Here is a 24,605-nt window from a genome sequence, read left to right as displayed (position 1 = left end):
TCTGATCCGGAAAAGAAGAAAAAGAGGAGAAAAGATGGAAAATGGAACTAGTGAATGTTTCAATCAAGTCTGACTAACTTTTACGGATCTTTAAATCCATTTTGAGCTTTTAATAACAATAGATTTTAGTGGAACACTTATTCACCTTTTCCACCAACAAGACTTGAAAAAGTGACATATCTAGTAGTAACCCAGCAGCTGTTGACCCACTGCTGGTCTGTGTGCCAGTTCTGTGTCACTGGGACAAACTTCTGGACTCATTTTACCTAAAGCGATAGTGATGTCCCTTCTCAGGGCGAAGCCCACCAGCCTCTGAGACTCCTTGGACACGATCACAGGGAAACCGTTGCAGCTGGTTTCGTTGATGATGCCCTGCAGCTCCTCCACCGTCAGGTCGTCCTGTGTCAGCACGGCCAACGGTGGGTCGCTGCGTCTGGGCCTCATCACCTCCCTGGCCAGCGTGGTGTGAGTGAATTCCTCTTTGGCGTCCAGGAAGGGGTACCCGTTCAGACGGATGTGGGCCTCGTAGATGCCCTCTCGGCCGAAGGCGTCGCCCACCCACTTGCTGGTCATGACAGCGGCCATGAGAGGAACGATGTACTCCAGACCGCCGGTCAACTCAAAGACGATGACCACCAGGGAGACGGTCATTCTGGTCACACCGCCTGGTCAGAGGGACAGATGACACGATCACAGGCGTGCTACGATACACTGTCGAACCAGTGGCTAACCACTGCAGCTAATTTTATTGAAATTTTATCACAAACTTTTAGTTAATTTTTGAAACCTTTAAGCTTTTTCTTGGCTAGATAAAATGTCTGTTCTTGGCCATTTTCAGGGGTTAGCTAAGCCTTCTGCTTTAAGATGTTTCGTTGGGAAAACAAACATTCAACACTCTTGGCTACGACTGTGACAATTTCACAATTTTAACATCTGCTTTATGATTGGGTTAGCTTAATTTTGCTTCATTTCTGTTGAGATTTTAGTAACTCACTGTCAGCCATTAGCCAAGAAAGCTAACAGTAAACAAACACTGGTTAAAAAACTTTAAAAAAGCTTTACTGTCAGTCCTTGGAATCGTGCAGGTGTCACAACACGTCTGTGACAACACAGTAACTTAAAGCCTTTTGTATCCACCAAGGTCACTGAATCAACCTCTACATTGATCTGAAGACTCACCCAGACAGGCCGCTGCCCCCACCATGGCGTACAGCCCTGGGGTGATGCAGTCGGCTCCCACCTCACACCACTCCTTAAACAGGAACCAGTCGTGGTGGTAATACGCCAACTGCTCCACTGCGATGCCAACAATCCGACCTGCGATAGCCCCGATGGCCATGCTGGGGATGAACAGGCCCGACGGTACCTGAGGAGGAGGAACCGGGGCACGTGGGTGAGAAGTTGTTTTGGTGAAAAAACCTACGACTGTTACCTCACTAGAACTTCAGGGAACAAACACTCACCTTAAGACCAAATGTAAATATAGTCATGATGATTTTGAAGATGAGTGCCAGGCAGAGCTGCCACATGGCAGAGTAGACGCCGGGCCCTGCAGGGCGGTTGGGGTTATCAGTGAAGGCCTTGCTGCCGTTCATCTGACTGCGATATTGGCAGAGCTGCGACGACTCCAGAGGACCACAGTCGGTGAACAGCTCTTTTATCAGCTCGCTGGTGTTCTGACGCGTGTAAGGGTTGGGGAAGGCCACCACGGCTGTGATGGCAGCCACCAGGATCACCTCCAGCACCGGGTACTTCCCTGAGGAAAGACAGGACAGATGGACATGTCAGTTAGGGTGGAGCAGCGATTGACCCCCACCGCAGGGTGTACAATATAAACTACAGTTTAGTTTGGGTAAGTACTTGCCGAAGCGTGTGGACTTGCGTCGGCGACACCATGCGATGTTGGCTCGGATGAAGAAAGCCCCCCACAGACCCCCAAACACCCCCAGGAGGATGAAGGGGATGAGCTCAAACAGGTACCACGGCGTGTGGTACTCCACGTAGAACAGTACCAAGCGGCTGTTCCCAAAGGGATTTATGGAGCGCAGGACAAAAGCTGCCACAAGGGCGGCGAAGAAGGAGCGCCACAACGTCTTGAGTGGGAAGTAGTAGCTCACCTGAAGATGAGAGGATGGTTTCACTAAGTCAAAGACAAACTTTATTTTAACATTTATTCTGTGTGATCAGGGTGGAGACACGCCGTACCTCCTCCAGGCTGAAGAGAACTCCTCCTATCGGGGCTCCAAAAGCCACAGAGACTCCAGCTGCTGATGCAGCCGAGAGAACCTGGGAGGAGACAAAAGTAGGTCACAAAACAAATTTAAGGACGAAAAAAAAACCACTTCAGCTGCTTTGTTATGAAATCTCCTCTTGTCTCCCACCTCTCGTTTCTTGGCTTCATTTTTGCTGTATTTAGGAAAGAGGTAAGAGAAGATGTTCCCACAGCAGCAGGCCACGTGGACCAGAGGGCCCTCTTTCCCCAGACTGAGGCCCGAGGCTACAGCCAACACCAGGGTGATGGTCTTGATCATCAGCGTCCATTTCCCCAGGTAGCCTCGGATGATGAAGCCACTCAGGATGGTTTTGATCTGTGGACCAGAGGGCCCTCTTTCCCCAGACTGAGGCCCGAGGCTACAGCCAACACCAGGGTGATGGTCTTGATCATCAGCGTCCACTTCCCCAGGTAGCCTCGGATGATGAAGCCACTCAGGATGGTTTTGATCTGTGTGGAGTGAAGAAGTGTGAGGACGGTCACAGCTGGACATCCTCATCACAGCTGTTATTCAATAACTACTCTCTCTGTTCTGTTCACTGTACCAAGTTGTACAATTCAACTGTTAGCCAGTCTAACATCTTTAAATTACATTAAATTGTTATAACTGATTTTCCGGCTCTGACTTCTCTGCTGTCATCAGAGTCACATGCTGTGTTTCCATCACCTCTGGGATTCCAGAGCCGCAGGCGTAAGGAGCAAACACCTTCACCAGGCAGACGGCCAGGAAGGCGAAGGACAGAGCCCAGTAGATGTACATGAAGTAGTTCATGATGTAGGAGCCTGGACCCTGCCGAGAGTGACACCAAGTGGACAAAAGAAAAAACACAATCAATGAAAACAACCTCTGTCTCTGAGTGTGAGAAAATATCAAGTTAAATACACAATATTTCTCAATAGTTACTTAGTGAAGATAACTTTCATTTTTTAATTTCACTTATTGGTTTTGCAAGTTCAATCCTTGGATACTTCATAGCATTTGGCATGTTTTCTAACATACTTGTTTGTCTAATTATTTTATTGACTTTGACTTCACTAAAGTACTTTTTAATCTATTTTTTGACTACCTTCTCTCTCTGTTTTTTCCACTTTTGTGTTTTTGTTGACAGTTTGTTGACATAACTGTTTTGTTAACTCTTAGCCACTTCTAGGTGAATACTGTTTATTATTACATATTTAATATGTTTTTCCCTACTTTAAAGCTAACTAACTTTTAGCTAACAGCACTTGATACCAGAGGGAGATGTCTTGCTAACCTAGCTAAAGCTAAAGATGTAACAGTAAATAAGGTGGATCTCTTTATCGGCTCACTATTAATGTTTGTTGTACCGTTATTTTCCACATTCACGTAATAAAATAAATGTTCAAAAATCCCTAACAGCTCAGTGTGGACTAGCGACTGGGGGATTATAATCTGGGCTGAAGTCTACCTCGGCCTGCCCAAGGATTAGCTCAGCCCAGCTCTTCCACTGAGGACACTTGTCCCTCTCAGCGAAGGTGGTCTCATTGGACGTCCAGCAGCACTGCTCGTGGTTGAACCACATGGCGCTCAGACACACGCCCTCCTTCAGGTCATTCAGCCAATCAGCAGCAATGTCAATAAGGCCAGCCAAAGCACCTGACAGGAGGAGGAGGAGGAAGAGGAAGAAGAAAAGAGGGGGCAAAAATGTGAAAGCAGTGAGGAAGGAGAGAGGAAGAAGAGGTGTTGGTGGACTTCCTGTCATCCATACTGGGTGACAGTCTATGATATAGGATCACTGCAGTGAAAAAGCAATCGTGCACAGATGTACAATCAAAGCTGGTCTAAAGGTATTTTACAATGTTTATTTTGGACTCCCTCCAGTTTGGTGAACTGGGGGGAGAAAATGTGCATCAATCCATGATGGTTGGAGCCTCTGCTGAAGAACAAAGGAAAACTGAGAGAGGACGAGGCGTGTGGTAAAGCATGTGAGAGACACTAGCAGAGAAGTGGGAGCACAAGTGTGTTTGCATCAGTTTGTGCATGTGTGTTGTACCTGAGGCCAAACCGGTGAGGGTCACCACCAGCCAACCAGACCAGGCGTCGTACAGACTCTTTGTAAACTCCCATGCTGACTCTTTTTTCTTACTGTTGATCTAAAAAAAAAAGAGGAAAAAAACATCAAACAAGTTCATGTAAAAAAACAAAAGAAGCCATTTTATGCTATGTATTAGCTTAATTTAAGTAGTAAACATGCTCTTATGCTACACTGTTAACTTAGTTAGCTTCTAGCTCATTTTAACGTATGCTTATCTAACGGCTGTAACTTGTTTCCCATTCTCTTTGCCTCTTTTAGGCATTATTAATATATTTCTAACGGCTGTAACTTGTTTCTCATTCTCTTTGCTCCTTGCCTCTTTTAGGCATTATTAATATATTTTGCAGTCTGTTCCATCCTAATTATAACTTATATTAATTTCAAACTCTTACGACTTCTCATTTCAAGCATCCAAACATTGCAAACATGAAGCAACAAATGAACTAAAATGAAGCACTGTTTCTGGAGCGTCTTAGACTAACATTAGCTTTAAAGTCTTAGTGCTGAAACTGCTGACCCCACAAACACAGTTCTTCTTTTATGTGCCGTTTCCTTAGCTGTGGTAACACTTCCTGTTGGGCAAACTCTGTTTTTATTGCTAGCATCAACAAATCTGGCCCCCCCAGGAAGTAAACATAGACAGAGTTTTAAATAGAAGAATGTTGAGAAATAGACAAAAGTATTGACCACTGAGGAAAGTCTCCATTCTTTTTAAACCATCCGACCTGAAGCTGAGGTTTTACTTCCAGACTGCCTCACCTTTCTGTGCCTCTCCCGGTCCTTGCACTTTTCACGCACCCAGTCAATGGTGTGGAAATCGTCGTAGGTGCCCACCCCTGGGATGGGCTCTTCTAGGAAGTCCAACAGGTGAGTGGAGCTGCTGGCAGCCCCGCCCCCGTTAGACATGGCGTAGTTTGATCCTGAGCAAAACAAAAGAGAAAAGATTTTAACACAAAGGCCAGTTGATAAACTTTTATGACACCAAGACATGACAATCATATAACAAAAAACATTTCTGAGGCTCAAAAGCTTCACACAAGTGGAAGGAAATATAGGATATGCACCAATAAACAAGTCTACTGATCCTAATATAGTAGACAATGTCATCACCTATAACCCCAACATCAATATAAGAGTCACTGCAGCTATGACATCATCACAAATCTACCACACATTAATCAACAACAAATATATAAAATATGCAAACTAAAAACCCCACCAGACTTCAAACAGTGGTGTATTCTGATACTAGAGGTAAAAAGAAGTGACTGGTCCCATATCTGGAACAATGTGCTGTTGCTCTGACAGAATGAGACCAGAATCTAAAGGAATCTAAATCATGTTTGGCTTCAAAGAGGTCTTTGATTTAAAACAGGACCAATAAGTCAGAACATTTGGGGTAAATGGTTCAGGTCAAAGATCTTGGCTTCAGTATTTTAAACACACACAGGTGGCTCCATAATGCAGCAGTTAGCTTGCCTGCCATTCAAGCAGAGAGTCCTGGGTTCAATTCCCAGAGGAACCACATACTTGTCACCTCCAAGGGACAGTCTGTTGCAGAATGTCCTGAGTGTGGGATTGTTTTTAAAATTAAATTGAAAGAAGGAATTAGATTATCAAAGCAGTGTCCAACAACTAAGGATTGTGAACACACAGAGGTGTGCGTAGTGTGTGCGTACAAACGTCCCGAAGCAAAATAGGGAGTTTATCGACTCTGACCATGTGTATACACAAAATGTAGTAGCAGAACAGTGAAAGTTCAAATAGAGGCCATTGAAGGAGACAGTGTTCAGCAGTACAGACTTATTAATCCAGATTTCATTAGTACTAGGCAGACATTTGGAATGATAGCTGTGACAAAACAGAAGGCAGCTGTGACAGGACAACCTGAAAAGGAAACCTGAAATACCAGTACCATGGCTTTGTTATGGATCTCTGTTTCACTATTGGGGAAATAGTTACAATGAGAGACTGGTCGGTGTGTCAAATAAAGAGTGGTATTTGATTTTGTATTTGAACGTAAAAAATATTTTTTAGAACTCAGTTTTATATTGAGTTGTATATGTTTATAATTTACATATCTGATTTACGGCTCTTATTAAAGAGATTAGATATTTATAAGATTTATTTTTGTTGTTGTGTTATAAAAAAATAATTATTTTGTAGCACACGCCCAGTCAGTGGTGTGGAAATCATCACAGGTGTCCACCCCTGTAGAAAGTCCAACAGGACTCTGTTTAATGTTGAGCTGAAACATTTGATTTAAGCTCTGAATGTCTTCAGTGTCACAGATATGGAGATGTATCGGGGATGGAATTTATCGCAATACATCAATTATCGCTGATATTGTTTTTATTGTGAGAAAAATAACGTATCACAGTCACCTGGTGATACCCAGCTCTAATTCAAACTGCACCTACAGCAGGGATGAGGTCATGTGACCATCAAACAATGGCTCATTCATAGGTTTTTATTTCGCAATGAAAATGAGTAATACATTTCAGGTTGTGAACTATGGCCAAAGAAAAGGTGAGTGACAAACATCTGTGTAGTCTTCCAGTTTTACCTGCACTGCAATAACGTCACCCTGTATTTACTAAGAAAGGATCAGAAAATTTACCAATATGAAAAATGAAAGCTGCTGTTTTAGAAAAGCTCCAGCATCTCCAGCAGGACAAAGCATCTGAGCGTTGACCATGGCAGAGTCTTTGACAGTAAAACCTTCATATCCTACTCTTTGGTAGGAAATACATATGTCAAAGGATGTTTCTGTGATGAAGCTTCACATGAGGACAGTTTTGCTTTTTTGCTAATGGCAAACAACTGCTTCTATTCATGTGACCCTCTAAGGCAGACCTGGACACAAAGGGCCGCTGTGGCTGCAGGTTTTTCTTCCAACCTGTCCAGAACACACTGAGTGACCAATCAGCTGTCTGAAGACTCAGCAGTTGATTAAATAAACCAAGTCAGGTGTGCTGCTGCATATAAAATAAACCAAGTCAGGTGTGCTGCTGCTCGGTTGGAACCTTTGTGGACCAAACTCCCACCCCTGCTCTGAGGGCTACATCAGATTGGAGGTGTGCTCCTCTTTGGTCATCAGTTTCTTTATCAACTGACGAGCATAGAGTGAATATAAAGTGTAGTGGAGCTCAGATCAGTGGAATTCAAATGGAATTGTATTGTTAATCAATTCCAATATGGTGAAAAGAGCAGATCTGCAGCTCAGCGTAGCATCAGTTACAGAAACACATCCTGGCTGGTGTTCAGCCTTTCCTCCTCTGGCACGAAGACAACTGGAGGATGAGAGAGCAGAAAAGTCTGTTTTTACGATGCTGCAGCGGCTGAGGCCCGGCAGTGGTGACGCCACGGAAAAACAGACAGCAGAGGGCGCTGCGTGGTAGACACATTGGCAAACACGGCTCACTGGTCACACACAAAAAGACACACACACACACTACCAACTTCCATCTGTGGTGTTCGAACAGTGACGCTGCAGGTCTGCTCAGCCTGCGTCTGTGTCAGTCACATCAGTGCACACTCAGGCAGACATCATCAGTCTATGATGTGAAGTGTAACGACCATTGAGCCTGTTCAAATGTTTTGGGTTGTTAATGATTCCTTTAGTAAACCTGATCTGCCAACATCCATGAGCATTCGTGTCCTTCTCCACTACAGCAGAGTCAATCAGATCAGGGAGCTTTGAAGGCAGACAGACAGTGGAGGTCAGCAGGGTTGAAGTGGGGTAAATCTGCTCAGCCACCATGTGACCAGCTTTACAACTGCCCTGCATATAATTTACCATCCAGTCAAACAGTCCTGTTGTTCCAGCCAGGTGACGACACAGACTCAAAGGATCGTGGAAATTACAAGAACTAATCAAAGTCCAAGAGCACCGACAACTGAAAGGACACATTCACAAAGTTAACCTCCATGTTTACATATGACACAGTCTTTCTACCAGTGCGCTCCCAGTTTCAGGGTGAATGGCCTTACAATGACCAAACTACAAACAACATGACTTAGAAAAGATAACAGTTCATTATAGTCACAAGGACACAATGATTCTGGTGTTTAACAACAACCACAAGGACAGGACGTTTGTCATCCATCCAGATAAGCTGGGTTTGAATCCACTACTGCTCAGGATATAGCAATTAAGAACTACGACCATGTTTCGTAAGAAGCACGCGTAAAGCAATTCTTCAAACCACCAGATCAGAATCAGGCCGTGAGAACATCTACGATACATTTCAGAAAAAACATTTTCAGCAACCAACTTAAAAAAACTTGAACAGTTCCTCTTTATTTTCCAAATTTGAAAAGGCTCGTAACAAGAGATAAAAACAAGTGCCTCCAAAGACGTCTACGTGAGAAAACGTGATTCCTCAGACGGCAGGAGAAACTTTTCAAAAGCAGCAGACAGCCAAAGAGGAGGACACTTCATTCAAAAGAACGGAAAGAAAAGCTCTGGACCTTCTTCACATGGAGGTCCACGCAGGCGTTCAAGCTTTCTGAGAGTTCCTCCCTAAACCCAACAGGGACCTTTTGTCTCCGCTCACTCACCATAGCAAATCTAATAATGCCTGAAGGAACTGACTACACACACACACACACACAAACACACACTCTCACACAATCAACTCCCTGAAGGCCACTCAGAAAAGACAAACATGGAAATGGTTCGTTCAAAAGCCATAATTTGTTGCTGGAGAAGATTATATGTCATAATCTGAGTGGCTGCAGGGTGCCATTTTTTTAACCAACAGGTGGCTCCACACTGCTGTAAGGCTGCGTGACAGCAGGATCCACACAGTGCATGTTTCTGTGGAAACATCCCAATGGACGCCCACCACTGATGTTGGCACTGCTGCTGAAACACAATAATGCAGATCCCTGCACCGCATTTTTATCTCTACTCTGATGTACAACACACGCACGCACGCATACAAGTTAATCATCCATGGAACAGGAATGGTGGAATGAGCGTCAGTCAACATGCTGCACTTCTATTAGTGATGGCTGTTTACTAATCAGTTCAGTCCCACTACATCAATGACTCCACCACAAGAAGGAAACGTTAGTTCTACCGTGAAGCAGCTCAAACACACACTGACACACACACACACACGCTGAACCAAGAGGTAGATGGACAGAGATGGCATGTGGCGTACCTCTCCTAGGAATCTCTTGGAGAGGAATGGTGTCCCCTCCCCCATCGTAGGGCAAATAGGGGTCGGCGGCCACGTCCACCTCCTCCATGTTGAGAGCCAATCTAAGGCTAAGCTAAGCTAGGCTGCCATACGTGCTGCTCTGCTGCTCCCACTGCTACTGCTGCCATGTTTGCCAGAGGAAGACAAGTGTAGCAGTCAGAGACACACAGAGAGAGAGAGTCACTCACTTCCTCCCTTCTGCCTCCTTCTCTCTCTCTCCCTCCCTCCCTCCCTGTTTTTCCTTCTAGCTTTCTACCCACTGCAGCAGCTGACAGCCAGAGCTGATGATGTCATCATGTGCACGTACATACACATGCAAACACAGACATGCACGCACTAAGCGTAAGGCGATACCATCAGGCCAGTCAGATCTGCCTGTGGGGGAGCAACCATTGTACCAGGGTCGCAGGGGTGTGTGTGTGTGTGTGTGTGTGTTTGTCTTTGGATATGAAACACAACAAGTAGAAAAAAACAAAACATTTTTATCAAAAGCTGAAATATGAAGTAGAAAAAAAAACATTTTTATCAAAAGCTGAAATATGCTAAATAAAAAATGTTTGTTGTATTATTATAGGAACTGATTATTCAAATTCAAAAAACAAATGACAGACAAACAAACCTTCAGTTCATCCTGTGTGAACATCAACTGTTCTATCTGTCTTTACCTGGTATCATGTGCAGCAACAGCCATAATGACTAACATTTTGTGCAATAAATAAATGTTGCTGTGGCATTTGTTGTTCATTAGCTGATTGGTTGATTCATTTACAATTAACAGGCCACGTGTATTTTTGATCATCAGTCTTACAGTCTTAACAATGACTTCTGAAGCATTTATTACTTTTTATTATTTAATATTTTGTAATATGTCAACCTGAGTTAGCGCTCCACACTGGCCACACTGTCAGTCACCAAGTGATGCCATCTGCTGGAGGAGGCAACGCTGTAAGACTTCAGAAAACCATAATACTATAGTTGGTAGGGGACACCCAAACATAATCTCAGGGCACCAAATACGTACAGGTGCCTAATCTGGACAGCAGGTGGCAGTAGTTGCTAAACTCAATGATCACATCAAGTGAATTCAAATGTAACAACTGACCCAGCAACAAAATAACAGCATCACACATTTAAACCTTTCAACAAACACTGCTGAGGAATAAGAATCAGTCAACTACATACGTGGTTGAGTGGTTATGTCTTCAGAGAGGAGGAAGGAAAGTGAACTCCTTGTCACTGTGACACAGCACACCACTGCACACAACCAAATGTGACCTTTATTATTGAGACTGACTGACTCACTGACAGACTGTTAGGAAAGCAAACCCAAAATAAAACAACAACACAATCATTGCCAGTTAGACAGTGGGTGAGGATCGCAGTGACAGTTTGGGACAAATACACGGCACATTAGAGCTTTTCAATGAGGAGAAGGCTTCAGTCAGGTGTGAGTAACGGGCACGTCACCTGTGCTACAGAGTAATTCTGCTCATGTCTTTGTCTTTAACCACTGTAACTGTCAGTAACACAACAACTACACAATTCTCCACTGCTGTCCAGACTGAGGTGAGAGGACATGAAATGTCAACATGTGAGATACTGTCTTAACATTTTATGACAACATCAACTTCTCAATTTCCACAGAAACTGCATTTATATAAAGTCATGGACCTGATTTCTCTCAGATCTCCACACAACAGGATTGTATTGAAGTCCATACAGAGTGGCTGCCTTTAAGACAGGAAGTGTTGTGTCAACTTTGTCTAAACATGTGTTACAGTAACAGACAAAAACAATAATTACTACTTCACATCATTTGGTGGCTAAGAAAATGAGGCCCTGACATGTCCCACACTACAAGACAACTACCTGTCATACCTTTGACTGGAATTGAACCTCACTCTTCCCAGGACTCTTGTGAATAAGCAGCAGCACAGCTGCTATCGGCCATGGTTTAGGTCTTTCCCTCACATTTCAGTGAGTTCAGGGAAAAAGCTTTTAGAAAAACAAAACGCTGAGAAGAAAACCAAACAATTGAATCCAACAGCCAGTGTCCCACACAACAGATGAGTTCATGTCCTCTCAAAGGACTGAGGACTGAGCTGGTCTCACACCGAAGACTCACTTTAGAGGTGTGGTCTACAGACCGCCCCTCAGCAATACATAAAAATAGCAGCAGGGGAGGCAGAGACTTTAACTTTAGTAAGAGGATACTTCATTTAACCCCTTCAAGACTGACTCACTCACACAGGTAGAGAAACCAGTTCACTGGAATGTTAGCTCAAGGTTTTCATGCAAATCAAGACTGACGAGATCAGAGGGAGTACATTTAATTTAAGTAAACAGAACAGACTGAGGCTGCGCACGTGTGGAAGTCTTAGTCAGCACATTTCATTTCTTATGTGGAGCAAACAGACAATAAATAAAGGTTTTGACGCACGTACACAAATTAAGGGTGGAAGTGTTCACAGAATCCATGGTTTGGTTCATATCACGGTTCCGTTTATATTGTTACAAAAATCAATTATGTCCTGTGTGTAGTATTATTAAAACTGAAAGAAGGAGGCAGCGTGACATCTGATACATCACTGTGACTGTGTCTGAGGTTAAAGGTAGGTGAGACTCTAGCACAGCAAGAAAGGAGACACTGCTACTTCCAACCTGCTTTTTTAAGGATATCTATATCTGTCTTTATTATTTTTATAACCATATAATATACCATCAACATAAAGTGAAGCATAGACTCTCATCAGTACTGCACTTAGGTCCCTTTAAAATCAACACCAAAACACTTCCATCTTGTCAGTGTTACAGAGATGCTTACTTGTATGGCTCTCATAAAGGAGGCACGTCTTTAAAACGGAGCTCTCAGGTTAAGTAATGGACAGTCAGGATACTTTCAGGCCATGTTTACATGCCTGCGATACGACTACAGATCCCGGAGCCTTACGTTTAAACTCAAATCTCAGACAATAGTGCGTTCTTCTCGTCAGACTAAGGGCGCTACATTAACAATTTACATGCAAATATTCATTCTTCTTTAATGGTTCTAATTGTAGATCCCTCTGTTTGATTTTTAGTAACCTGATGTTAAACATGTAACAGCTTTGTGTGTTTACTATGCTGACAGTGGTCCTACAAATTTATTTTAAAAAAAATTCAATATATCGTCATACCTACACTATCGCAGTATCACAATATATCGTACTGTTGCCCCTGTATTGTGATACGTATTGTATCCCCAGATCCCCACATCCCTAATACACTTATATACTGTATATAGAGAGTTGTAATTGTTAAAGGAAATATCAATTCCTTAAATTCAAATTTTATAGGTGTGTTTATAACGTTATAGATAATTGTGATATTCTGCCAAACCAACCAAACATAAAAGCTTTTATATGTACTAGTTTGGGACTGGGATGAAGATGAACTGTTGTTGAATAAACACTGGTTGAATCTTCCCCTAAAAGACAGAGGACAGCAGAGCAGCCTGTCTGTTATAAAGACATGTGACCTTTTTCTTTCACACCATTCAAGCTTAAAAACGGTCTTAGTAACTGGTTTTCATTTCCCCTCTCCACTCTTCACACACAGCAGGGTTAGTACAACTTATCATCAACATGGCAGCGTTGCAGCTAATGAAGAACTATTTATATAATGCTTGGAAGGGAAACCAGAGCCGACAACTCTAACACAGCACGTATGGTTTTTGTTTGATCAGCCGTAGCCACAGAGGAATCTACTTGGTCATGAAACAACAACACAACCGGGAGGTGAACGGTGATGATGACGATGATGATGATGAAACCTGATCAGCTCTGAGCTCCACACAAACATTTGGCTGAATGACTGAGTAACAGACAGTTGCAGGTCACGTGACAGCTGTGCAGTGAGAACCAGTGAGTCCCTACCTGGGGAGGAAGCGTCTCCGTCCAGGAGGTTGTCGTCTTCTGTGGTGTGGAAGTCCATGATGACGCCGGCTCCATCCAGCAGCTCCTCGTCGCTGCTGGCGCTGGCTATGCTGTTGTAGCTGTTCCTGCTGTAGCCTCTGTGGTACAGCTGCTCCGACTCCATTTAGCAACACGCCAGTGCCCTGGATTATGAGGAAGGAGAGGAAACAAGAGTACATGAAGTCAAGTTTTTCAGTAAGAGTGGAATCAGGCAAGACGTTTGTTGAATATATTAGCAAAAGGAATCCTGGTCTTGATGTGTGGAAGAACAAAATACACACACACACACACACATACACACATACATACATATACATATATGTCAAGACATTGATAGTTGTAACTATCAAACACTCAATGTCAATGTTGCCCCTAAAAATCCAGACAGGGAGGCAGCATTGTGTGCATGACAGAAGATAACATCAGGATATGAGACCAGGCTGCAGACAGTCTTGCACTGACATGACTAGTTGTGCAGCCCTGGCCTTATCTTCCTCAGGCGGCTCACTGCAGAGGAGTTGCCGAGGCGACCGTTGGTTGGTGTGTGTGATTCAGCGTTTTCCATCTCCCGGTTGACCATCTTCCATGAAAGCAAATAACTGATCAGTTTACATGAGGGTAGCACATCAACAACTGTACAGCATCTCAGAGCTGGGCACAATGGTTTAGTTCTGATGCAGTGACACATCAGCATGCAGTTGAACTCCAGGTGGAGTAAGAACCCGTCTCCAGCCTCTTGGAGATTTTTTAAAATGTAAAAAAAAAGATAAAACTACAGCTGCATTGAATAGTCAACTTACCAATGATCTGGTCTTCTTACAGATAGGCAATAAATGATAATACTCAACAATATATTAGCTCATATTAGGTCAGTTCTGCTCCTCTTGGAAAAAAAATGCAACCTATTTTTTAAAAGATGAGTGTCTTTTGTAATGCTTTTGCATTTCCTAAATCCAGAGGTCAACAAATATGCACAATTAATCAAATTCTAATCATAATCACCATTTTGGCTGCCACAATTAAATGAAGATGATCGTCACGATATATGCATATAAAAAGTGGACTCTGCTGCATATGAAATCAAGCACCATCGCAACCCATAGTCAGCCAACCACTAGGGGGCGCGTAGGAAGCGAGTGTGCCCTGCAGTGAGTGGCACCAAAACTGCTATTTTGTACAACCCAAAAGCGTATGAGAGCATATAAAGTACAAGTACTGATTCACTTCTAATTGAGGTTGGAGTTTCTGTGTCGTTGCTCTGACCAGTCACTTCACGCTGCTACACGGTGTAAACTAGCTGGAACTGGAAACGTAGCTGCTGACGTTAGTAAATGAACAACAAAGCAAAATAACTGTTAATTATTCTTAACAGGTATAACTGAGGTGAAAAAAATGTTGTTGTGCTCTCCTTATCAGCTCAACAAATGGCTACAGTGCAGAGAACCTTGATTTTGATCTCCATTAACTGACTCATCACTTCTGCAGTTTCTCTTTTATGTCAATGTAAGTTAGTCTTAGAACTTCACACTGGTATCTGAGAGATTTTGGGTAACGTTTTGTGTGTCAGCAACGGTATGGTGTCTAATAAATGGTTAATAAAAAAGACAAAATAGTTACTTCGTCTATATCTCATATACGTTTTACGAATGACTGTAGACTTAGGTCTAAACTTCTGCCTATGTTCAGTAACCTGAGGCTAAACGTGTGCTGCTTAACAGTGGTATGGAGGCTAATGTTTCCTAAACCATCATTATCCTGGACAACAACAGAAATGTCCTGTTTCCAGAACAGAAAACAATTAGAATGAACTTTGGAAAACTTAAAAAAAATTAAATTAAAAAAGGTCTCTTTAAATGAATATCAAGATACAAAAACAGTGTAGTGTCTCCAACAAAATGTTTATGTTCCATTAAAAATGAAGACACCTTGTGTATGTTTTAAGAACTACCTTCTCAACCTGCGAATCTGGTCTATATATATTCACATTTTATTGTGTTGGAATACACGATAAATACTGTTTGAATGTGTTGACTGGGCTGAGGGGCCTTGGAATCGAATTATCTTTACCTTGGAGGCAAAATATTTAGCAGCGCCCCTGGAAATGGCACAGAAATATCAATCAGTGATTTAGCATCTCCACTCCACGTACAGGTAGCAGCGTCACGACTAAAACGACTGGTGCCAACTCGGTAGATTCAAGAGTATAATTTTATTATATCAAACCATTTTAAGTTGATTGAAATTGCCCTCTTTTACAGGGCACACGCGAGGGCTAACCGCTAGTCGCCGTTAGCCGCTATCGGGTTTGCAGGATAATTCGTAAATAAAATGGCACAGAGGAGGAGGACGTAAAATGAATTCTGACAGTTATCAAAAAAATGTCAGCAATAACCTCTGGATGAACCAGACACATATGAATCCACACTACAACGGAGATATGGAATAACCGACCTGAGTTATTTGAATGTATTGAATTTTTTAAAAGGAAATGCAGCAGCAGCAGACAAACGTACCTTCCCGATGCCTGGATTCCAGCTCGGACGCAGCGGTTCATCCTCACTTTGAGTTAAAAGCGGGATTTTTTTATTTGTGTTTCTTTAAACTACGGGAGAGGATTTGACTCTCTCCTTCATCGTCATTATCATTCTCATCAACGTCATGCTGTTTCAGAGTCCAGTCTCATTCCTGTATCACTAACGAGCACTTCCTGTTTCACAGCTGCAGCAGGACACAGGGCTGGGACAAAGTTAGCTTCTGCTTGGACAGTTGGCATCAACAAGCGAAAGCAACAAAAAAAAAAAAAAAAAACAAAAAAACACTTGTACTTGTTTTAGATTTTTTTTTTTACTTGTAATTATGAAATGAACAACAATAATTATGAAAAACGAATCATTTTTGCAACATTCTGGACGGTTAGTACAGTGTGCCTTTGATTTCTGCTCTCCATTTCAGTCAGTGGTAATGTTTTCATCGTTGTTTTTTGTCTTTAAAAAAACAAACATTTTCCAGCACACTTACATCCAAAATAGAATCATTTTGTTTCTAGTCTTGTATGTTAACTAGCAGCTGGCATTTCTGCCTTCAGTAGTGGCTTCCAAATCAACCATACAGAGGCTATTCTTGTAGAATTTATTCATGGTTATAACTGATCTGAAAACTTACACCCACGTCATTTTCCATCCTCTTCCACTCCTCGGTGAGTGGAGAAGACAATTAGGATGAGAATCATCTCAGTAAACATTTCTCTGTCATCTGCTCACTGCAGTCAAATAATTGGCATTCAAGTTTTGGAATATGAAAAACAAAAGGGCTTAACTCAAAAAAAGCAATGATCCTTCTATGTGTTTCTTCATCACAGTGGGTAGAAAGCCCTGACCAAGAGAAAGCCTGAAGAAATAACATAATTTTTTTAAAATGACTTCATTACCAGACATTACAAGGACAATGAGAACGATTACAGGCTCCACCACTGTTGGGTGGCAAGAGATGACTGTATCTTAAAGCAGCGCTAAAAAAAACAGCTGTGTTTTTGGAGACACGTCTGGGATCAATTTGAAAACTCCTCCACACTTTGATAAAAGCTTGAGTCTCTGCGGTGCTGCATGACCGGCATGTTTCTTCTGGTTCTGCTGACTTTGTCCAGGTCGATGCCCACCAACACCATGCCCGGCTTCTCTCCTCCGCAGTCTCCCAGCACCTCGCCCCACGGGTCCACCACCAGGGTGTGACCGTACGACGAGCGCTTCTGGTGGTGCACACCAACCTGAGCTGCTGCCACTACGTAACACTGGGTCTCAATTGCACGTGCACGAAGCAACACCTGTTAACAGACAGATTTGGATTATGGAACTGTCTGTCCAGTGACGTTCAACAGCATATGTTGAATACAAAATACTGCACTGACTCCACCCTTACCTCCCAGTGAGCAGCTCCTGTGGCAACAGTGAAAGCTGACGGGTAGGTCAGGATATCAGCGCCATGTTTTTGCAGAGCAAGTGATAACTCAGGGAATCTCAGATCATAGCAAATGCCCAAGGCGACCTACCACAATAACAGCAACACTGAAAAAACCGCCATAACAATAACAGTGACTGGTATTTGTGTCAAAGCCTGAACCAGCATACAACATAAAGTGACCCACATTGCCAATAGGAGTTTGGACTGGAGATGAAAGAGAGTGTCCTGGAATGGTGAATGCACTCTCCTTGAGAGAAACTCCTTTTTCTGGTATTTCCACATCAAACAAATGTGACTTCCTGTAGACTGACACAATGTCACCTGGTAGATATAAACAAAACATGTTATTGTAAAACTCTGAAGGGCAAAATCTTCCCAAAACGTTTGAGATCAACCCTAACTCCTGAGTTAAAGACACTGATAAACTAGACATTATCTGTCTGAGCTCTGGGAGTGGTAACTAAAAGTTAGTCAAAGAACAACTGAGAGAAAGTTTAGAGAGAAAAAAAAAGCTAAAACTTAGCAGACAGCTAGTGAAGAGTTTGCCAAAAGAAGTAGCAAGTGTAGCTGCAAGAGCAAAAGAAAGGGTAACAAAAAAAAAAACATGCAATGTTAATACTGTAGTATTAAGAAATTACCTGAAAGCTATGCTAAAAATTGAAAGTTATCATCTTTCAGTATTAGTTTAAACAATTGTTTACATAGTTATGAGAAAGCCAAAATTATGGCTCACTAAAAATAAGAATAAGAATAAAGTCTAGCAAATGTTATATGCTTGCTAAAACTATATTAAAAATAGACAATTATTTGCTAACTTTAGAATTAGCCAGAGGATAAATATAAGTTAGCACAATAATAGCCAAATATAATAGCCAAACCCCCCCCCCCAAAAAAACAGTAACAATAATATCCAAAGATGCCTAACAGCCTTATGTTAGCTGAGCTGTGGTAGCCAAATAATATGCAACATTTCTTTAAGCTACAATAACTTTACAAAGCCTAGTGATTTGATGTGTCCTAAAAAGTACCTTTGTCATTTATGATGATGTGACTGTTATATATCCGTCTGTCCGTCTCCCATTCAGGTCCTCGTTCATGAAAGCCACCCAGAGAAAGCCACAACTTCAAGTTCCTAGTGAAAAAAAAAGCAGTTTTTTGTCAGCAGTTTTGTAAAATGAACCCTAAAGCTGTTAAGTGAACTAAACTAAAACCACAAAAAGGTAAGTGAACTATATCTGAATGTACCTTGCTAGCTGAGCATATCGAGAAATGGTGTCTCCAGTCAGACTCTCAGACAGTGACAGTGTTTCCTCTCGACTGGATCCGATGTAGTCGAAGCCTTCAGGCATGAAGACCATGCTCGCGCCACGCTCTTTGGCTTCCTCCACCAGCCGTTTGCAGGAGGAGAAATTGGCATCCTTGTCCGGCGTGGACGTCACCTGACAGACTGCAGCCAGCGGGGAACACAAAGTTGACATCCTACACAAAGAAAGACTCATTAATGTCATACAGTACACTATAGAAACCAAAGGGGGGATATTTAGGAAGTGACAACCAATGTTGATAACATACATAGTAGAATGGCTGTTATCTGCGATTAAACCACATCGTTGTCTTTGATACAGAACAATAATCCTACCTGTTTTGCAGCCCGATCCTGAGTCTCTGGGCAGATAATCCCAAAATCCACCTGAACATTGACCCTCAGAGATGGTCACACCCCCTGTTAGTACGATATTAACATACAGCCGACTGAAAAGAGAATGTCTCTTCAGTGTTTTCTGGTCCTGTAAGAAAAACAGGCATTTATGTTGAATGAACACATATGAGTAAATGTATGTGGTTATTAAACGATGCTTTATGCACCAAAACAAAATAATTCAATAACACCTAAACATATGTTGTGTTCTTTCAATCTCGGTTTCTTTGACTTTTTAGTGAGACCAGTATGGGTTCTAGAATTTGATAGAGGGGTCCATTCATAAATGCTTTTAGCCTTTACTACTCCTCGTGGTGAAATGACAGCTGATATTTTGTCCGTTATAAAACTGCAACAGTTTCTTGCCGTATCAAACATGCAGCCGTTGATCGGACTCTAATCATTGTATTATATTTTGTTGTCCCCTCCTTATTAAACACTTGGCATTAGCTCCCCACGTTTCTTTTCTTTGACCCGCTCGTTTTTATTGAAGGGTTGGAAGTTCAAACAAAGGGCAAAGCGAATGAGTCAGGTAGAGAGTAATACACCTCACCCTGGAGTGCACCATCTATTGGGGAAACAGCCAAGCCTGAACAGTTTGAAGATAAGGTTTGAGGGTAAAGTTTGGATTGTTTTGCCGTGTGCGGTAGTGGAAGTCTGTGTTGCATTGCACTCGCACCGATGTTCTAAGCACATTTACATTATTTGGATTGTAAGGAAACTTACGGTACGTCGGATCATTATGTTGTCTTAACCATTGGTAATGGCAATAGTCTCTGGGACAGAACTAAAGCCTAAAATCAACTAGAGTCTCTATGATGTCTAGCAAAACAAAGAACGCTATTTCTACAATGACAATTCGCAGACTCGTAACTATTAACTAATCAATTAAAATGACACACTACTAATGTTTGTCTGACCTCTACGCCGACTCTTACATCAGCTGAGTTCTTCTATAATACCAATAACACACTCTCACTTATATATCGACCACTCTGCCAAAGCCATTTTCAGCAACACAATCAAATAAACGAGGTAAAGTCCAGAAGAATGAAGTCGGTGTAGAATTTGACCCTCCAGGAAATGCTAAACCAAGAGCCACCGAAAATAAGGAAACGTGACGAAAACCAGCCAATCAAAGACCGCAAAAGGCGGGGCATGTTGGATTTCTTGCCCAAAGACAAGGCATTTAGTCAGCGAAAGAATTAGGCGGCCCGCGTTGATTGTTTTTTTAATAATATTTTGTTTAAATGCGAAACAAAAAGATTAAATATATCCGACAACATACCATGAAGTAGTTTTCATAAAAAATATTTAAATATATATTATGACAATATGACAAATATTTGGGATTTATTTAGAAGGTTGAGGAAATAACTCCAGGGGATAAGGTTGGAATTTAGATAGAAAATATACAAACAATGATATCATTCATAAAAATGTTCAATTTTCGTAAAGGATAACCAAACTCAATCAGAGTGCGCAGTTTACATTTATATCCACCGAGAGGTGCTAAAACGCTGTTTTCAAAACTACACCTCCACTAACAGAATATGCATATGTGACAGAATATTGCAAAAAACACAAAAACAAACATTTTATATGTTGCCATTAACTTTTACTCAAATAAAAATGTACACATTATCAAATTAAATTATTGAAATAAATTAAAAGAACACCTAAAAGTTGATCTGATTTTCATACGGGCAATCGTTTGAACTACCTCCACACGTCCATGCCAGGGTCCTTCTCAGCAACACCCTATCCAAGATGGCAGCCAACAGCAGCAGCACGGGTAGCAAGGCGACCAGCGGCACTGGAGGAAAACCTGGCCCTTCGGCCGAACAGGTATCGGCCATGACTTGCTCATCGGTCCGCTCTAGCTTTCCTTGCTCTTGTTGTTGTTTCTCAGTCCTTAGCTTTGGAAGCTACGCAGTTTATAACACTTACAGCTAGCGTTAGCCTCCCAGTCGCCATGGTTTCACTTACAGCTAGCGTTAGCGTTAGCCTCCCAGTCGCCATGGTTCTGCTTTCTCATTAAATTAAACCCTGGTACCGATAAATCAGACATTTGGTCTATGTTCCTTTTATTTACATGAGATGAATTAGTGAATAAAAATTAAGGTGTTGATGACCCCTCTTGATATCATCAACACCTATGTACTGGGGTCTTTTAGTTTGTTACAAAAAAGGTGTGCGTATGCTATTTTTAACTTAAAACCACCAACCCCGTCTCAGTGTCGTGAAATCTGTAAACGGGAGCTCAAAAAGTATAGAGAATATTTTATCTTACACTATGCTATGTCATTAAATCCTTTATTAATATTTCATTACCGTTAAGGTATTGTATTATTTCAGTTGTGTTTAATAATTTCATAAAGATCCCACTATCTTATCATATCTAGTTTTTCAAGGATCAATATTAAAACAAAACTATATAGAACAATCTCCATGATTTTAGTAACATTCATGATGCTTATTTTCATGTGATTTATGATGGGGTAATGCTACATCTAGAGCATATTTTTTAACTCACTGTATGTTCTTGCAGGTGGTGGCCACATTTCAGAAGATGCGTCAAGAACAACGTAATATGGCTTCAAAAGCAGCTGAGCTGGAGATGGATATCAATGAGCACAGGTAGACAATTTGATTAAATATAAGTGCTTACATGTAGATAGACAGACAGACTGTGGGATAAATAGACTGATAGACCGCTAGACTGATAGATTTATCCCAGGCTGTGAAACGTGTGACATGTGTCAGGCAGGATTTCCTGTATCTGTCGCTTTGACAGGAGCAGTGTGTGAGAGAATGCACTTTGTTGTATGTTAATAGTTCCAAAAAATATTTCAACCCTGTTGCCCCTAAAATATTTTTGAAGTCCTTTAAAAAGCCTTTTTTTTTTTAATTTTCTTTTTTCCCTGCAGCTTAGTAATTGATACACTGAAGGAGGTGGATCATTCGAGGAAATGTTTTCGTCTAGTAGGAGGAGTGTTAGTGGAAAGGACAGTCAAAGAAGTTCTACCAGCTTTGGAAAACAATAAAGAACAGGTAAAACCAAAATGAAATGATGAAGCTGTTAAGCTAAGAATGTTTCAGATATATGTGAATGCTTGTTGATACTTGTATACCTAAGTGAATAAAATATCATACTTATCATACCCCACAGATCACCAAAATAGTTGAGTCCCTCAACACACAGATGCAAACAAAAGGCCGGGAACTTACAGAGTACAGGGAACGCTACAACATCCGCCTGGTGGGTGAGGGTGAAGGACAAGGAGCAGGCCAGTCAGCAGCACCGTCTTCCAGGGACAGTGACGGAGGCGGGTCAAAGAGCGGCACTGGTGTTTTAGTGTCTTAGTTTATCTTAATGTGGTGCGACAGTAGGGCCTTACAATATCTGCAGTACTGAAAACACAGCAGGCATGAGAAAATTCAGTTTCAAAAACAGCACTGAGACAGGATTAGATTTTTGTTAACATATAAAGTTCCACAAAACAAGGAGCACTTGGTGTTGATGTCATTTTCCTATAGACTCCTTCAGTATATGTTCAAAATCAATGCTTGTGTTTTAAGTTTTTTTTTGTCAAACATTGGTCATCGAGTTACATAGAAATACTGTGACCAGGATTCAGTAATAAAAAAGTCAGTCAAGAAGTCATGTTTCTCATCATCTTTCACTTTTAAGTAATGGGGATTCAGCATTTTATAAACTTCAGATTATGATTTACGTACAGGAAGTCACTTTTGCTAAAAACAATTTGTCATTGTGACAGCACTTGTGGGCATGAACAAAAAGGTATATTTCAGTTGTGTAACTATACTGTAGATAAGTGGATGACTTTTTAAACAGGACTTGGAAAACACTGTTGGATGATTTGAAAAGCTGCTGGTTAGTAGGCAGTGTTTACTGAGGTGCTCACTGTTGTAACCGTTTATGCCCACAACTTTAAAACCAATGACCAGTCGTTAAACACGTTTTTATATTGTTTTTGGTCATCAAATGTCTTAAGTCCTAACCTAGCGACAAAAAAGTAAACTGAAGAAATGTCTCCCTGGGCCTGATGGATACTGTCAACTATTTTCATTATTTGTAAAGACAAAATGTTTTTTTGTTACCCATAAATAAAGCAATTGCCTTGAATATGTTTTTGTGTCGGAGCATCTGACTGGTTAATGGGTTGATTTCCATGTACTGAAAGTAATTGTATTACTATTACTGTGAATAAATATTTCCTTTTTCAATTAAGATACGGCGATGTCACAATTATAATCTGTCAATAATAATCTGTCTGTCAACATAGAAATACACTTTAATTCTCTTTAGATGCTCAGAAAAGAATTCCAAGCAAAATGAAAAACAACTTTCTAGGAATATGCATTGCTGCTTTTCATACGTGATTATTTTTCAAAACCTTTCAAATTTTTGGAGTTTGTGTTAAAAAATATCCAGCTTTGTTTTGCTTCTGTTGTTTCCTTTGGGAATAGTTACAGTCGTAACTATAATCATTGTGGCACTTTAGTACCTCAATCATTTTAATGTGGAAATAGTGTGGAAACAACAAAATGACGAGGACTTTACAGGAGGTTCTAAGTCTCACTCTCCCGTCCCTTCCTTCAATAAATAAAAGTTTGGTAACAAATACATATGTTAGATTATAATATACATAAATAAACTGCCTAGTTTTGTACGATCGACCCATTTTGGTTAGTTTCAGTGCAACTTACCGTAAAAGTGAGTGTACTGGCGCAGTTCATATTTTGGAGCGAATCTTACCATTTAAATGTCCTCAGTGTTTATCTAAAAAGACGGCACGCGGTTAAAAGCTTTCACCATTTAAATGTCCTCAGTGTTCACCTAAAAAGACGGCACGCGGTTAAAAGCTACCCAGCACATTTTCTGCAGTGTCAGTCCAAGATTGCTATAGCATTACCGTCTGAATTTATCCTAAGCTAAATATCTATAAAGAGCACCTATAAATTCACTGTTCTGACCCATACGGTTATGTAATGACGAGGTGGCCGAGTGGTTAAGGCGATGGACTGCTAATCCATTGTGCTCTGCACGCGTGGGTTCGAATCCCATCCTCGTCGACATTCGTTTTTCGTTTTCTTGCATTTTCACATTTTCAAATACTGCAAGCGACTTCTTTCGAGACAATTGAGACAATCGATCATAGAACAACCAACACAACGGTCCTGTATTCCGCGAGTACACAGATTGGAACAGTTTTTTGTGTATAACTGCTCTGACCAGCAATGAGCCCAGGAGTAAGAATTAGAACTTCAAGTCTAGAGACACTTATAGCATCGTCATGGAGTGAATTATAAAAGTGAAACAAAATCATCAAATAACAAGGCCATTTAAACCCTCAATAAATGCATTCTTGCACAAATAAAAGTTGTACATAAATAGAGATAATAAAGACCATACCTTGCATATACTGGCCC

At 41.4% G+C, this 24,605-nt stretch overlaps 3 protein-coding genes and 1 non-coding gene across 10 annotated transcripts in view; 2 read left to right on the top strand and 2 right to left on the bottom strand.

Annotated features, from left to right (window-relative positions):
• Nucleotides 1-16,223, bottom strand: part of clcn3 (chloride channel 3) — a 23,503-nt gene extending 7,280 nt beyond the window's left edge. Inside the window, exons 1-12 of one of the 2 annotated variants that reach the window (XM_008320686.3) lie at nt 16,006-16,223; nt 13,454-13,635; nt 5,089-5,249; nt 4,288-4,387; nt 3,703-3,890; nt 2,940-3,062; nt 2,382-2,588; nt 2,206-2,286; nt 1,865-2,117; nt 1,464-1,756; nt 1,180-1,366; nt 197-665 (exon numbers count right to left, since the gene is read on the bottom strand). In XM_008320686.3, the coding sequence (XP_008318908.1) occupies nt 197-665; nt 1,180-1,366; nt 1,464-1,756; nt 1,865-2,117; nt 2,206-2,286; nt 2,382-2,588; nt 2,940-3,062; nt 3,703-3,890; nt 4,288-4,387; nt 5,089-5,249; nt 13,454-13,616 (2,225 nt within the window). In that variant the 5' untranslated portion in view covers nt 13,617-13,635; nt 16,006-16,223. Of the gene's footprint in view, nt 1-34; nt 666-1,179; nt 1,367-1,463; nt 1,757-1,864; nt 2,118-2,205; nt 2,287-2,381; nt 2,589-2,939; nt 3,063-3,702; nt 3,891-4,287; nt 4,388-5,088; nt 5,250-9,500; nt 9,865-13,453; nt 13,636-16,005 lie in introns of those variants that run through there. The other variant, XM_025061947.1, reaches the window with a different exon arrangement.
• Nucleotides 16,224-16,607: 384 nt separating this feature from the next.
• Nucleotides 16,608-20,254, bottom strand: nit1 (nitrilase 1). Of its 6 annotated transcripts, none has more exons than XM_008320719.3 (7): nt 20,128-20,254; nt 19,089-19,236; nt 18,695-18,928; nt 18,478-18,581; nt 17,634-17,770; nt 17,408-17,533; nt 16,608-17,312 (listed from the first exon to the last, which is right to left on the bottom strand). In XM_008320719.3, the coding sequence occupies exons 2-7, from the start codon at nt 19,145-19,147 to the stop codon at nt 17,040-17,042; spliced, it is 933 nt and encodes a 310-aa protein (XP_008318941.1). In that variant the 5' UTR covers nt 19,148-19,236; nt 20,128-20,254; the 3' UTR covers nt 16,608-17,039. The 6 variants fall into 6 exon arrangements, with proteins under 6 accessions (XP_008318941.1, XP_024917735.1, XP_008318932.1 ...); XM_025061967.1 differs by having other exon boundaries at nt 19,702-20,242; XM_008320710.3 differs by having other exon boundaries at nt 19,875-20,242.
• Nucleotides 20,255-20,852: 598 nt separating this feature from the next.
• pfdn2 (prefoldin subunit 2) lies at nt 20,853-23,302 on the top strand. Its single transcript, XM_008320698.3, has 4 exons — nt 20,853-20,996; nt 21,700-21,788; nt 22,079-22,202; nt 22,321-23,302. Exons 1-4 carry the CDS (start codon nt 20,919-20,921, stop codon nt 22,513-22,515), a joined length of 486 nt encoding a protein of 161 aa, XP_008318920.1. The 5' UTR covers nt 20,853-20,918; the 3' UTR covers nt 22,516-23,302.
• Nucleotides 23,303-24,166: 864 nt separating this feature from the next.
• trnas-gcu (transfer RNA serine (anticodon GCU)) lies at nt 24,167-24,248 on the top strand. Its single transcript has one exon. It is a non-coding gene; the product is annotated as a tRNA-Ser (tRNA).
• Nucleotides 24,249-24,605: the final 357 nt, after the last annotated feature.

This window comes from Cynoglossus semilaevis, chromosome 1 (assembly GCF_000523025.1).
Source record: "Cynoglossus semilaevis isolate Cse_v1.0 chromosome 1, Cse_v1.0, whole genome shotgun sequence".
Taxonomy (NCBI): domain Eukaryota; kingdom Metazoa; phylum Chordata; class Actinopteri; order Pleuronectiformes; family Cynoglossidae; genus Cynoglossus; species Cynoglossus semilaevis.
The sequence above is the reverse complement of the archived record's forward strand: the minus strand, read 5'-3'. Positions and strand labels throughout refer to the sequence as shown.